Source organism: Eutrigla gurnardus, assembly GCF_963514095.1.
Source record: "Eutrigla gurnardus genome assembly, chromosome: 5".
Lineage (NCBI taxonomy): Eukaryota > Metazoa > Chordata > Actinopteri > Perciformes > Triglidae > Eutrigla > Eutrigla gurnardus.
In genome coordinates this window covers 15,889,251-15,905,092 of record NC_139919.1, presented here as the reverse complement: position 1 = coordinate 15,905,092, position 15,842 = coordinate 15,889,251, and the positions used below count along the sequence as shown (strand labels likewise).

General features: G+C 41.9%; 1 protein-coding gene across 1 annotated transcript; it reads left to right on the top strand.

The window, feature by feature from the left end:
* Window positions 1-1,899: 1,899 nt before the first annotated feature.
* Window positions 1,900-15,771, top strand: gpc2 (glypican 2). The gene is made up of 11 exons (XM_084010525.1): window positions 1,900-2,100; window positions 3,851-4,009; window positions 5,111-5,245; window positions 6,900-7,075; window positions 7,193-7,273; window positions 8,138-8,303; window positions 9,048-9,178; window positions 10,136-10,282; window positions 11,042-11,178; window positions 12,856-13,028; window positions 13,140-15,771. Exons 1-11 carry the CDS (start codon window positions 1,923-1,925, stop codon window positions 13,415-13,417), a joined length of 1,761 nt encoding a protein of 586 aa, XP_083866651.1. The 5' UTR covers window positions 1,900-1,922; the 3' UTR covers window positions 13,418-15,771.
* The last annotated feature ends 71 nt before the right edge of the window (window positions 15,772-15,842 follow it).

Here is a 15,842-nt window from a genome sequence, read left to right as displayed (position 1 = left end):
ACTGAACTAGTGCTTTTTTGGCAAAAAAAAACCCACATTAAGATGGCCGATTAAAAACAAATAGCTCGGCTTGTTTGACTTTACCTGTCCGAAAGAGAGTCTCCAGCTGACATTTTCAGTAAAAGAGACCGCGGTTAGTAGTGGCTTTGAACCGCAGGTTAGCTGGTCTTTGCTAGCACGTTTTCAGTGGTAAGACCACGCTACTGTGTGGGAGAAAATACAACGTTAGCTACAAAACCAAACCTAGCTAACCCTAGCTTACCCCTAGCATTAGTCAACGTTAGCTAGCTACGACATAAAACAAACAGGACGACATGTTTGCTAGCTACCGTTCCTGAAGCAAATGTGTTGCTAAGGCAGACCGCCCATTAACTTTAGCTGACGATTCGTTCAATATAGATATGGCTATAAGCTAATACTACAACTTTAATCAACCATTAACGTTAAACAGCACTAGCAAGTAATGTTAAGTGCATATTTATACCACCTGATAATATAATACATCGATCAGTAACGCTTCTTTCTGAGAGTCGTGTCTTGATTTCTTCTCGTCTTCAACACATAATGAGATTCAAGGGCGCGTAAAGTACGCAAAGTAATGCTGGGTGCCGATTGGCCAGCACCTCTTCAGCTCAGGCGATGATTGGTCCTTCCAGAGGGTCACTTATTTTCATTGGTCATTCACACAACAAGTAGTTGTAGACGGCACAGTGTAGTAAAATAAGCACGTCAATAAAACCACATTGATTTTTAGACGATTACAATTATGAATTTAACTATTGCTGGATATATAGGCTACGAATACACCTGTAAAATATTTCCATTTCATTTGCCTCTTCACGGATATGTCCTACTCATATTAAATTGCATCCGTGTATAATCGTTAAGTCTGTCTGCTTCGTATCCAGTTTTTAGGACCCTGAGGTGGTCGGCTCAGCTGCTACCCGCCCCGCCACCGCAGGCTCCTCACCCAACTCTCCCCTGTTGGTCCTCCTCAGCACGGTTCATTGTTCTGTGTTTGACGGGCTACGGTCAAACCTGCCGGGGTGACGCACAACTTCTGGCCCGTACCTCTAAAATAAAATACCTATTGCCCTCGTTTCACAGTTAATTTTTTGCGCGTGAAAATGACGCGAACACATAAAACGTTAAGCCCGCGATGGGATATTAGTCCTGAATATAATACAGTTTATTGTAGGACTATTTGCTATTATTATAGCCTTAACCTTATCATTATTGCACCTGTTTGAAGTGAAGAACATGTATGCAGCGAGAACGCTTCTCAAACGTAAATGAAGGAAAGGGTTAACGTGTCTGCGGGTATAAGATGAGTGCTGTAAGACTCCTAGATATTAGGCCACAGGTTATCAAACATAACTGGTGCTACATTTTTTTGGGGCCCTTCAAAAACAGGCTTAGGTCAAGCTCTCTCCGCCTGTTTTATTTTTTTTCAAACTTACATTTTAATGTTGATCATCCAATATATAATAAATCACATTTAAATTTGAAGACTTAACACTGTTCGCTTTTATTTTGAAAACAGTCACTTTTCCGGTACTATGCTGCCGACTCCTGCGCGCTTGACTCAGTTTGTTGGATGTGGCTGAGGGACGGGAGTGCCCCATTCATACTCCCTTTACATTTACGTACAACAGCGGATCACCCAGGAAGGACACATTAACTGGACAGTCTATGGGGACATATATGCCATATAAAAACCAGCCCGGATGCGTAGGTTTATCGCACTTATGGGAGAAAACTATGACCGCTTTAAACGACTGACGTTTTGGGATTTTGTACTTTTGCCCGCATCTAACCCGGCCATTCATTAATTCATTTATAAAGGTGCTGCACGCACCCGTCTGGTTTTATAAGGACCCACCCGCCCCCTGCTCTCTTTTCTTCTGAGCCCTGCCGCGAGGATGGATACCCGGCTAACTTTCCCCAGGTACCCGCTGCTCGTGGTGCTCTACGCGGTCTGTGCTCTGTCGGGGACCCGGAGCCCCGTGGCGGCTGCGGGGAGGAGCTGCGCCGACACCCGGCAGGTGTACGCGGAGAAGGGGTACAGCACTGGCACCGCTCCGCTGACTCAAATCTCCGGTAAGACTCTTATCAAGCAGGCGGTGAAGATGAATACATTATACAATCAGGCAGTTTTGAGGGGACTCGTGCACAACAGTCCCATCCTCAAGTGTTAGGATATATGTGCCTATAATATATAGTATAATAAAATGTAATACGTCGCAGCAGAACTGTAGGTGCTTCAGCTTGCTCTGTTTTGGGGATGAAAATACTATAATATGCAAGGTCGCTGAAAACTCACTGCCCGCCACCACAAATTATTTATGGCAACATTAGTTGGTAATACTAGAAGATAACAGGAGAGGAAAAAAAACGAAAAAATACGAAGAAGTGATTTCTAAAAGTACAAAACTCACAAATAACCACCAGAGACGCAATATAGGACATATCATGGTGAGTTTTCCTCAAGAGAAATAACAAAGTGTGGTTTAAAACAAATTACACCCGCCCCCTCCTCCCCTCGGTGCTGTTTAAATAGGATGATTAAGGGGATGAGCAAATTGCCAACACCGATGCAACAAAGAACCTCGCCCCTAATTAGTCTTTGCCTACTGGCTCACAGTTAAATCCCCTACATATACCCATAGGCTCTGTTCTCTAGTGATAATCTTATCTGCGAAATTAAAACATCACGTTGATTACAAAACTGTTGGATTTAGGATGATTTGAAGTCTTGGTGAGAGGGGTGGGATGGAGGAGAGGGGAAGTAGGTGGGCATGTGTTTAAATATGGATGTCTGACCTGCAGGGAGCAAAGGGTTGAGCACTTGAGTGTCTGAAGAAGTAGACTACTACTTCTTGGACGTTCAGCTTTGCCTTTTAAATCATTGAAATGATGGCTTGTGCGTTAGCCTCAGACAGATCTGGAGCTTTCATGTAAAAAAAAAAAAGAAGCACAATTTATGAGGGAAATATATGTTTGCTGAATTGCAGATCTCTAGTGTGTGTGATGATTTATTTTGTGGCAATTTAGCTCTGTGTGTGAGTTACTGAGACAACTGCAGTATTGATTGATTTTGTGTGTGTGTGTGTGTGTATGTGTGTGTGTGTTGGGCTATCACTGCCTGAGTCTTGGCTCACTGTCCCGTGGGCCAGGGGGGAGCAGATGGCCGGGGAGCTAAGGATGAAGAGAGGCAGTTTAGAAATGGAAATAGAGGGATGAGAGAGGGCTAATAGTGAGACACACAGAGAGAACAAAAGAGGCAGAGGGGAACATCAGCGAGGGTGGAGTTGGGAGAGTTTCGACTGTATGAACAGCGGCAATATTCATGCTGGATGTAAAATTTGAAAAAAAAACAACAAATTCAAACCTTTTTTGCCGGTCACAGTGCTGTTTTTTCCTCTTTCTTCCCTGCTTGTCTTTTGCATATCATTACTTCTGACATATCAAAGACCCAACCTGAGCTGACAAAGAAAGACAGATTGAAGCTGAATAATTCATGCAGGGAAATTACAATTTTCTATCACACCCTTATCTTTGATAAGATTTCCCCAAGGTAACAGAACAGACTGATGAGTGGAGTAATTTACTTTCTCACTAAAACATCTGCTTTGACCTGATAAAAGAAACCTACTGACATTATTTAGAACAGTCCTTGGTTTTTGTTCGGGTATTAATAGAACATTTATTAATGTAGCCCCTTTTAGCCACAAAAACAGAAAAATGCGTCACCATTAACCCCAAATAACCTAATTTCTCAACAGAACCTTCTAAAACATGCAACATAACTTGTCTTTCTCTTCTGGCCTGGTTCAACTTTGTCCTCCAGGTGAGCACCTGCGGCTTTGTCCTCAAGACTACACCTGCTGCTCCAGTCAGATGGAGGAGACGCTGGCCCTCCAGAGCGAGAGGGACTTCCTCAAAGCCGTCGAGGAGAACAGCCAGTTCCTTTTGACTACTTTCACCCAGAGGCACCGCAGGTTTGATGGTGAGAGACTGATTCATTACAAGGATTATGTTTTGGATTATCAAAACGGCTCTTTCTTGAATCCGACAGTGGGGACATTTGAAGAGAAAAAAAAGGGAGCCGGCTTCACCTCGTCGCTATCGAGTTGGTGGAGATGAGTGCTAGCTGATCAAAAACCTATTTAGGATCTCTGATTGCACAGTTCCTCTCAGATGGACGGATACTGGAGTCACAAAATCAACTGGAATTTAAAAGCACAGCAGTGCATAATGCAGAGATCCTAACATGGTTCTTATTTATGTTTAATCAACACATAAGAACTGCCGGATTTAAAGAGGTACTCCAGCAATTACGGATTGCAATTTCATAAAGTTGGGGCGCTCACAAGAGACAGATTTTAAAAATGATTCAAGCAGCAGAGGTCGAGATATCTTGACATTTAGTCCCTAGCACGGGTTAAACTACAGAAACTACAACGCAGCTACAAAGCGTCTCTAATTGGAAATGTGCAGTTTTAAAAATGTGGCCATTCACCAGTTTGTAATGGTGATTTCTGTTATAAATCTGTAGACAGCATCATCAGGGATTTTGTTTTCACTCCCTCCAGATCCACAGAAGACGTTATAAACTTCATGTTCATGTGTAAAATCAGTGGAATGTCCTTTTACACAAATGATCACTGTGGGGAAACCTACCCAGACAGCTTTAGAGACTGCATTTCAGAGAATTCAGCCCACGTTGTCTCAAATTCTGTATGTACGGCTGCAGTTTTGTAGCAGCCACAGCAGTGAGCTGCATTTACACTTTCTCCTCCTACCTGCTCTGGACTGCCATCACCTTTTTTTTCTCTTCATCATCCTTTTATATAATGTACGTGATGAATCATTTAAAGATGCCGAAGGAGTGGGAGACTGCATATGAGTCCTAAAGTCCTAAATAGAATACACATTGTTACTCATTTACCGGATGCAGGTTCTGATGTAACTGTCCCTGTGAGCTGTTAATCTTGAGGCAGAGGGGGTGCCTCTTCCTACGTACAGTACGTGGAAACCTGGCTTCTGGAAGAGAATAAGACGGGTGACAAATACAAATCTAATTTCTGCTTTTCCTGTCTGTCTGCAGAGTTCTTCAGAGAGCTTATAGAATTGTCAGAGAAGTCTATGAACCAGATGTTTACCAAGACCTATGGCCGTCTCTTCACCCAGAATGCACACGTCTTTCAGGAGCTGTTTGTGGAGCTGCGAAGATATTATTCTGGTAAGTTCCATCACATTATTTACCTCACTTCAATATGATGCATTTCAGATGGTCTAACGGTCCTGCAAAGTGATACCAATTGGGTTGAATTTGGCATAAAACAGTGAAACCAGGGGCGTCCCAGTGGTTTAGGAGACACGTAGCATATAATAGGAACCTCAATTCCTACCTTTTTTTGCATGCCCCCTCCCTTCTCACTCCCCATGCTCCCTGTCCCATGTGCAAAATGACCCAAAAAAAGATTAGGATTAATAAAAAGGAAAAATGAAATAAGGACTGGACGTTTTAGCAAAAAGAAAGTCATGAGACAGAGTCTGAATTGGCAACACTCTCATTTAAGGAGACAATTATTCAGGCAGGCAACCTGAATGTTGTAGTCTCCATCAACACCATGAATGCATCAGTGCACAGAAGTGTTCAAAAAGCAATGGTTGGTTAAGTAGTCAAGTAGCTGTGAGGATTCTTGTTGCAGAGGCAGTTTTATCCACATCCCAGTTTTGGTAATTCCACTGCCTCTCTGCTTGGCAGGAAATAATCAGTATTGTCTATTGAGAAACAAAAAATGCCGAGAGGAATTGGAGAAAAATAAAGAGAGAATTGGAAATCCCACGGATGTTTCTATTTCTGTTCCGGATCGCTCCGTTTGGGCATGATAGCCGCTCGCTGGCGAGACTGTCTGCAGGCTGTTGCTACTTAGTCAATCTGTCTTTGTGTGCCAAACGACTATTATGGCTAATTTGAGGCGGCGTTGCAGACTACAGATTGGAGAGTTGCATTAACAGCATCGGCTTACCAGTTGCTTCTTGCACATAGACTGACAAGCATTTAAAGGAAGGAGTAAATGAGGGAAACGTGAACACAACATATTATTCTCTCTTTGTGTTTAATAGACATAATTGATATTAAATTAGCAGAAACTGTCTTTTGTGTTTGACACTTCTTTACTTTTATGCAGTTGTCAATATATTCTGACATTTATTTGATTATAATATCCTGTGGCAGCTTGCACCTAGAAGACTTGTATTGCGGTGCACAGGGTACAATAACATTTTATTGACATAGAGAGAGTTGTTCCCTGTAACTGGTAGTGCTTTGTCAGTAAAAAGGACTCGTGGTGGGACTGCTGAGTGTGGCTAAACCGGTGTAAAACCGGTGTGATGAGCTCAAGAGTTCAAAGTTGGCTTTCTTTTCAAAAAAGGCATTGAATTAAATATCCAAAACTATGTTCATCAAAGTTCCCCCAACAGCTTGAACAGTGTCTGAAGTCAACACTTTCACTGTAGCCCAGGGGTCGGCAGCCTTTTTGATATGAAGAACCCTTGCACACTTATTGCTCATGTGCCTTTGGTTGAGCTACAGCGTGCCACCATTGTGCCGGAGGTTTGCCTACCAGTACTGTAACCCAACCATTTAGGTACATCTCTTGACAATCCTTGGAATTGCATATGCACTGTAGAGCTGTCAGGTACGAGGCTATTTGGGGGTATTTAACTCCCAGTGTTTTTGGTTGACATGGCAACTGGGGTGAACTATTTCCTGTATAAGTACAAGGTGCTAATAGTATGCTCTTTCTTTCAGAAATCCCAAGGGTAACATGATTTATGTGTTGTCACTGTTAGATACCATATGCTGACAGTTGCTCTTGTGTCCACAGGAGGCAGTGTCAGTCTATCAGAGGTTCTCTCAGATTTCTGGTCAAGACTGGTGGAGCGAGTCTTCTCTCTGGTTAATCCCCAGTATCAGTTTAGTGAAGACTACCTGGAGTGTGTCAGCAAACATGCCGAGCAGCTGCAGCCGTTTGGGGATGTGCCCCGCAGACTGCGCGTACAAGTATGTGTCTTATGATAAAAATACATTAAGATGTCCTTGATGCAGCATCACTTCCAGTAATGATTGATTATGATCAATTGACTAATATTGTTCTGGTCTCTTTCCTATTAAATTCAGGTGTCGAGGGCTTTCATTGCAGCCAGAGCTCTATCTCAGGGCTTGGCTACTGGTCGGGATATTGTTAACAAAGCAACAAAGGTGAGTTGACCAGTGTGCTGCATTCTGCTGTTAAAACTGCACTGGCAAGATTTGTATGCAAAGAATTGTTTCAACTATTTTCAGTAATGATTTATCTGTTTATTTGTTTTTTGATCAATTGTCATTGAACCGAGCATTGAACCGTCACACTTGAGAAACTGGAACAAAGAAATATTTGGCATTTTGCTTGAAAATGATCCATTATTTGATTCTCAACATGGTTGCAGATAAATATTTTGTCTATCGATTAATCAACTTAACAATTTGACTCTTTTGTCCTTTTTTAGTATCAGCAAATAACAGATTTGGTCCTTAAAATAAGAAAGTGCTGTTTTCTTAACAGTCAAAGCACTCCAAAAGCGCAGCCACCAACAAGAAGTAACCTGATATAGTAAAAGGTTATCAAGACAATATTAAGAGCAGACAAACATGGCGAGAGCAGCTAAAGGTGTTAACACTACAAACAACGGCAACAGTTGTGACAGAAGTGACGGCGTTTACCAGAGGGTGGGCGTTACACTTCTGTGGCAACGCTGTGGGTCGGGCGACGTCATCAGCGGGAACCACCGTTGATGTGTGCTCAGTGCCGAGCCGTGGCAATGAGGGGTCAATGGGGCACAACAGAAGAGGGAGAGCAACTTAATTCTCTGCTCAGGACAAAATTGCATTGCTAGTCAACGGCTCGGGACCAGGTTTACTTCCTGCCAGCTCATTTAATTCACATACACTGCAACGGGAAACAACCTGAGACACATTTGGTGTGTTTATGCTGACAACCGTGAAATCTGTATCTTTACATTGCAAATAGTTGTTTGCTGCTCTGGATAACGAGCACCTTTCTAATATTGTTAATTTGTGCTTCAGTTGACTGCAGATTCAGAGTGCGTCCGTGGCCTGATGCGTCAGTGGTACTGCCCACTGTGTCGAGGCATGCCCTCCCTGCGGCCCTGCCACTCCCTGTGCCTTAATGTGATGAAGGGCTGCTTAGCCAATCAGGGCGACCTGGACACTGAGTGGAACAATTTTATTGGTGGGTGAGGGTTAGGGTGACCAATACATCCTAATACGCTGTTGTTGTTGAAGTGGGTTTAGGGCCAGGTGCACGAGATGCATGACATACTCGTATTTCAAAGAACCACAAGAAGCCTTTGGTTTCATAACAGCAGATCCTTACGGGGGGGAAAATGTCGGCCCAAATTACATTTAAAAGCCTTTTTGAATTATTATCATTATTTAAGTGAGCATACCTTAAAGTGGACTCCATTCATGCTCTCATTTTACTTTCACTTCCTTCCCCCCCTAATGAATTCCCCCTTCATTAATCATTCATGCTTCTCTGCTCCTTCACAATTGATCTGTCTTCCTATGTTTCCTTTCTCCTTTCATCAAACCCATATGTTCCTTCCTTTTTTCCCTTTCCATGCACAGTGCTTCCTCTTACTTTACATCACTCAATCCGTGTCTACCACACCTGAACCCATTTTACCCCCCATGCACCCTTTCCATCCAACCATTATTTTTCACACCTCTGTTTGTGTGATGTTGGGCCGCTTCTTAATCTCCCAGTCCTGAAACCTCATACGCAGCCGTAAATCAAATATTTTTAGCTGGTTAGCTTGTGATAGATCCAGACACAGGAAACCACTGTCTTGATGTTTTTCACGGTCTAGAATTTGCGTGCAATACCAGACAATGAGAGCTTGGGTGATCGAGTCACAGCAGACTTTACCAACCTGTCATCCCTATTTCTGTATCTCCCTCTGTCCTCCATCAGATGCTCTGTACCAGGTTTCAGAGAAGTTGGAGGGGCCGTTCAACATGGAGCTCGCAGCCGACTCCATCTCTGTGAAAGTGTCGGAGGCCATCATGCACATGCAGGAAAACAGTGTCAGCATTTCCACGAAGGCAAGGAAGAGGACACAAACACACATGATGGGAATTGAAAATGACATTGATGCATTCTTTTTTTGGTTCCCCAGAAATATAGTATTTAGCGTAGTACTTCTAGTATTGAACCTTTTGTGAGTGCATAACTAGCATCATTTACAAAAAATAAAAAATCACTCTTACAAGTCAAAGCTATAATCGTGATTATTGTTTAGTGATAATATTAATGAGACAGCATGCAGTAGAAATGACAGGAATTATACACAGAGAGCATGACAGCCTCACACTATGATTAAAACATGGCAACTGTTCCGGCAGCTAATCCATCAGAGAGGAACCCACACCTCGTTAGAAACAGAGAAGCTCCTGGTTTGTGGAACAGGTGGCGGCTCTTTCCTTCACAGCTCAGCTTTGTGTGTTTGCCACCTTTCACAAACATTGTGTGATTGCGGAGGTTATGGAGAACAATTTCGACAATGTTTTCAGTTCATTGATTTGCCACACCAACACTAAGGTTAGCTTGAAAACAGAACATTAACAGAATGGCCTGCTAAGCCTGCTGCCACCGCAACGTGGCAACGGATAATCGGAAAAGGTAAAGATGAAATTGACTTTCAAAAAGAGCAACCACTTCTGTGTAGACACGTTCTCAGACACGGTAGAGAGATGACAGGAAATGACCAAGGAGGGGAAGAATGCAATAGAGGTGGAATCGCAGACATTACAGGACAAGGTGGCAGTTCGTGATAGTCGCCTTCAACCTAGAATCATAGGGGTGCCTCAAAATGATCGAAAATAGGAAGTAGACGGCCTCGAGGCAACTGAGGGCAAATTTAAAAAAAGCTAAGTCTAGAGAATAACTTTGCAAGAATATTCAAAGGTGGAGCTTTCCTTGAAGTATCACACACATGGTGCGTTAAAATTATGCTTATTACACCACTGTTAACGTTAGTATTGCTTTGCTGTTTACCTCAGGTGTTCCAAGGTTGTGGAAGCCCCAGGCCAGCTCCAGGACGGTCCAAACGGTCACCCAAAGAGTCAGGGGGCAACAGGAGGCCTTTCCGCACCTACAGCCCCGATGAGAAACCCACCACGGCTGCAGGCACCAACCTGGATCGACTGGTGAGGAAGACACATATCCTGTGTGAACTCATCCATTCATAACATTTGATAAAGTGAATCTAAAAGTGATGGATTTTTGGCTGCGTGGTGGCTGAACAACAAACTCCAGACACAACATATTCTCTTATAAAAATCAAGTATTCACTCTCTTTTCTACCTCTGTCTTGGACTCAAATTGTAAGATACCTGAGCTTTTAGCTGCTAAATTCTCCACTATGTCCATCAGCTAGTTGCTAACTTTGTATTCAAAAATGTTATTTTGAGCAGGTCATTTTTGGGTTGAGTGCAATTTCAATATGATGTTGGAACTGCAATAAAAAATGTCAAATGTTTGTACTGTGCATGAGTCAGGATTCAGACATAGCAACTGAGCTGAAAGCAAAGAGAGGATGAGGAACAGTAAACAAACTAAGCTTGGTAGCAGAAAGTAATAATGCAGAGTGCAGCGGTCAGAGCCCAGACAGGACTCTTGTGATCACACAGTGGTATTGAAAGATGGAAGAACTGGAAAATAAATTAAACTAGATGACACCAACAGCAGAGGAGGGAGAAAGAGGATGGCAGGCATTCATATCTATTTATAAGACATAAAAGACATGTGGTTTTAGAACTGACCCAGGAGCAGTGTTGTGTCAGGTTTTGACTTGGGCCAACGTCAGCGCTGCAGCTTCAATATGCTTTCACCAGCCAGCCATACCAAACAAGGACTCTTTAGAACCAGATCTGAGTCTTTACCAATTTCTTTCCACTTCCACGCAGGTTACCGAGCTCAAGGAGCGACTGAGGCCCATGCGTGGCTTCTGGGTGTCCCTCCCACACACCATCTGCAACGATGAGAAGATGGCCGCCGACGTCACTAATGAGGATCGCTGCTGGAATGGGCAGACCCGTGGGAGGTGAGCAAGATCAGAGCAGAGGGTAGCGTTGAGTGGAGGTGGATGACGACTGGTTGGTGGTGCAGAGGTACCGATAGAACTTAGTTCATTTAATTTTGCCACCATAAGCCACCCACATGCTCCCTGCGTTGGACTGTTTGCTTTCATGCACACAAGAGACAGTCTAACACCACATATCTGGACTGATATAGAGACTGTGCTGTGAGAAAAACAACTCGGCATAAGGGACTATGATGTTCCAGCTGCATTAGGCAACAGTTTTATGTTAAACTACACCCACCATAGCAGGTGAAATTGCAAAGTGGGACTGCAGCCAAGCATGTGATGATATAAAACGTTATACTCGTATAATTATATTACTAAAATGATGACGTATCACGCACATTACAATATATCGATGCTAATGCGTGAAACTTGAATTAATAAATTACCTAGTTGTTATCAGCACTTGACTTTATTATAAAACATGTATTTGGGGGCATATATGTAGTTTTAAGAAAATATGGTGTATAGCCGATGTGGAAATGCCTTGAACTTGCATTCTGCCTGCTGGCCACGAGGGGGCGACCCATCTGGTTGCAAAAATATGTCTGAATGCATGGGAGTCTTTGAGAAAATGGCCCAACTTCTCGCTTGATTTATTTTCTCAGTAAACATTGTAACCATGAGTTTATGGCCCAAATCTCTTGTTTAAAGTCTTCTTCGATGCAGCATGATGTCCATTTAGTGAATTATGGTTCCTTTTAGAGTAAAATAGACCATAAAGCAGGGCATGCTACCGAAGCCTTGCTACCGTCACAACCACTGCAAGCAATTACTAAGATTACTTAAACTCTTAGCTGTAAAGTTTACTTCGAATTATAGAAGCTATCTTTGTTAACCAGAAGCTGGACGGGGCCAGATGTAGTAAGATAAATAACAGCCCATTTCACTTCAACGATATGCTGGCTTAAAATTTAAATAAAACAAATAAATAAAAAAGTGACATCATTCTCCTTAACAGAGAGGTACGTACAGTTGTTTTGGTGATTACTCCCATATCTCTCTTTACCAGCGGCCACTTGTGTCTGTCCTCTTGAGAAAATGTCTGTCAGATTGGGACATTTGGCAGCATCCTCCTCCAACGCCCTTCTTTTCACTGACGCTTATGATGCTCATTTTTTGTGTGGAAGATCGCTGGAAAATCTGGGTATTTTTATTTCATGCTCCAATGAGCAACTTTCATAGGAATTAACCTAATGCTATACAGGTCTCTTTATTCATCCATAATGAAGCATCGGGTGCATCTCTACTGATCATTACATCAATACACTGATTTATTTGGCATAACATAAAAAACTGTTCACTTACTCTTTTGTTAATGTTAGTTAATTCAGAAAATCCATATTTGCTTGGAATTCAAAGGTGCTTTAAGCTTGAATAAGTCAAGGATACTTTGAAGTGAGTTGCTCCCCCTTGAGAGCCTTTCATTGCAATGATGCTGGGTTTTAACAAAATACACCTTGAACACTTGTGGTTGTGTGATGCTCATTCATTCTGTTTTAGTTAAATCTCCCTGCTCCCATTTGAAGCCACACCATGTGAAGTCACCTCACGCTGCTTAGAAAAGACCTGCGCTTGTGTGCATCCATGATGTTTTTGTACGTTTTTGTTTTTGTGTGTGTGTCCGCCATTCAGGTACCTCCCAGATGTGACGGGTGATGGGCTGGTTAGCCAGATCAACAACCCGGAGGTGGAAGTGGACATTGCCAGGCCAGACGTGAGGACCAGACAGCTGATCATGGAGCTGAGGGTGGTGACCAACAAACTGAGACACGCTCAGAGTGGACAGGATATGGACTTCATGGACAGTCAGTATATAGATTTATATATAATCCCAAAAGGAGTATTTAAGTGATGCACCGATTCAACTTGTTTGATTTCCATCAGACCAGTCAGAATGACCTTTTTCCTTGTTCCAGGTGAGGAGGGCAGCGGCTCAGGAGGTGGAGATCAGGGTGAAAGGTACAATGACGACGGGCCCGGCTATGGGCCTTATTCCCCGCCCTACAACAAAGCCCCTCGCAATCCTGCATCCAACCCTGTTAAGCCACCTCGAGTCAGAGAAAGAAACGGGTCCAAGTGGAACAGAAACAACGGTCACGGAAGGGACAGATCTGCAACCAGCCAGCTCTCTTTCTCCCTGGTTCCTTTGTTGTCTCTGCCTTTCATGGTAACTGTTGCCCCCATGTGGAGATAGCTGGTTATTACAGCTTGGAGGTGAGGGTTTTCTGTCATGCTGGAGTCTTAAGCACATTATTAAGGGTAAAAAAGTCATTCCATTAGGTTACACCAGCAGAAAAAAGAGACAAGAACAGGCTAATTTAGCAATAATAATTGGTTTACAGCACTAACTAAATAGGCTAAAGTGAATATTTTCCTAGTCCAAGCCACAAAAGAGGTATTACCAGACATTCATTATTACAAATATCTTAATCAGTACTGCCACATTTTTAATGTCATTCATTTGACCTATTGAAGTCTTGATCCTGAAGGGTGTGCAGCCTGAGCAAATAAGTCTTTGGAGGTGAAAAAAACAAAAAGTACAACAGCAGATTGGCAGCATGTTTGGGTGATCGTGATCCCGTGGTTCGGGGGTCTGTGAGACGGAGGTTAGTTATGCTGGTTAATAACCACAATTTCAGTAAGCAGCTGATTCGATCTGAATGAGTTTGGTTTCTGCCTTCCTCATAAAATTAAGTTAATTAATTTCACTGATCTTGATTTCAGTCCAGTTGTGGTTCTTTTTTTATAAGATTTATTTAACTCGCTTAATTGAACCTCCCTATTTTGGCTTGGAGATTAAAAGAAGTCAATAGTGTGACTCTTGAAACCAAACAAGGGACTTATTTTGAATGTATCTAATTTGCGGTGACTTGTGGTGACAAGGTGTTAATTCATGTAATATATTGATGTTTTTAATTTATTTGTAATAATACTTCAGTGGTCGTATGATTTTTAAGGCAAGAGTTGTGATATTATGTTTTAAAAGAACAATTTCTTTAACCTTCTCTGGGATAAAAAAAAAAGCTAAATCAAGTTGTATTTATTAATGTTTTTGTAAACCAATCATTTAAAAATTGTTATTGAACCAATCACGACAAAACACTTAATTATATATCATATTGGGCCACAAGATGTTTGAGCTTCAACCAGAGATTGTTAAGGAGCAGTGTGTGTGAATGTGTGTATGTTTGTATGATAGTTTCATAATGTTTGTTGTATGTTCAAGGCTCTGAAGTCATGTTGAGAAGATGTTGGGATGTTTTTTAATACCGTGCTTTTCTACTTATTTCCTAATTGTAAGAAAAAGGGATTACAGCCTAACATTGGATTGAATGTTAACGGAAAGACAAATGCTGTCAAAACACAGACGGTGGCTCTTAATTTTAATACACTGCTGTGTTTCGGTGGAGATAAAAATCAAGGAATGTTCTATCGGGAGAAAACACAACTTGTGAAGTGGTCATCCATGGACATGAAGGAGAGTGACCTGAAATAATTAGTTTGACATTTTGGGAAATATTCACTTATTTGATGAGAGTTAGATTAATGGATGCACTCATGCAGTAAATGTGAAACTGCAGCCAGCAGACTGTTAGCTTAGCAGAAAGACTGGAAATGGGGAAAGAGCTAAGGCTACTACGTAAACTAAGTATGCCTATCAACACCTTTTAATGTTCACAAATTAAAACAAAACAAGGCACAAGGCAAGTTAAATTATGGTTTTATACGATTATACCAGACAATTTCATGGCTGGTAACAGGAACCAAGTAACCAGCAGAGCCTCCAGGAAGTTACTTGTCTTGAAATGCATTATCATTTTTATACTTTGACTTCTGTACAAATTAAACAAGATATGCAGTTAACTTGGGCTTGGTTACCTTTGGACAGAACTAGACTAGCCGTTTCCCCCTTTTTATGCTAAGCTAACAGCTACTAGCTCCAGCTCTAACTCTTGAAAGCAAATAAACCTATTTCTCCAAATATGCTGAAAGCCAGTTAATAGATAACAGATGGAGGGTATCAAAAGAATGTGAAGATGCTGTGAAGGGAGACTTTTATTTTGAATGAGGAATTGTGAAATTCACTTGGTTGTAGCAGAAGTACACTTAGTCAAATGGGCTATTGCACCTGTACAAAAAAAGAAGGGTTTCATTCTAAAATTTTGCCAAAAACATGAACTTAATACTCTTAATCACTAGCAACCTAATTGAGTTTTTATGTCGAAGAGAATTTTGGAATGAAGGCCTTCAAAGTCAGTGGGGTCCTTGTTCAAGACTTCACCACAAACACAGTATTACATTACACAAATGAAAACACAGTATTTCAAAAGCAACAGTATTGCAGTTATGTGGTTTGGATGAGCAGCGGTCAGATTAGGACAGGGCTGCAATATTTTCATCTAATTCCAGGTAAATTGTTGTTGAGTCCAACCTTTCATCCACCCTCACCACTCACACGTTCCCTCATGGTGAAAGTATAGCACAACCTTTTTCATGTCGTCGTAACCGTTTTTTGTTATCAAACGAGTGATATTTTCTGCTTCATTAAAAAAGAAACAAGAAATGTTGTATGTCGACACGTTTTATTCTTGCATGTAATTCTACGCTAGAAGTAAATA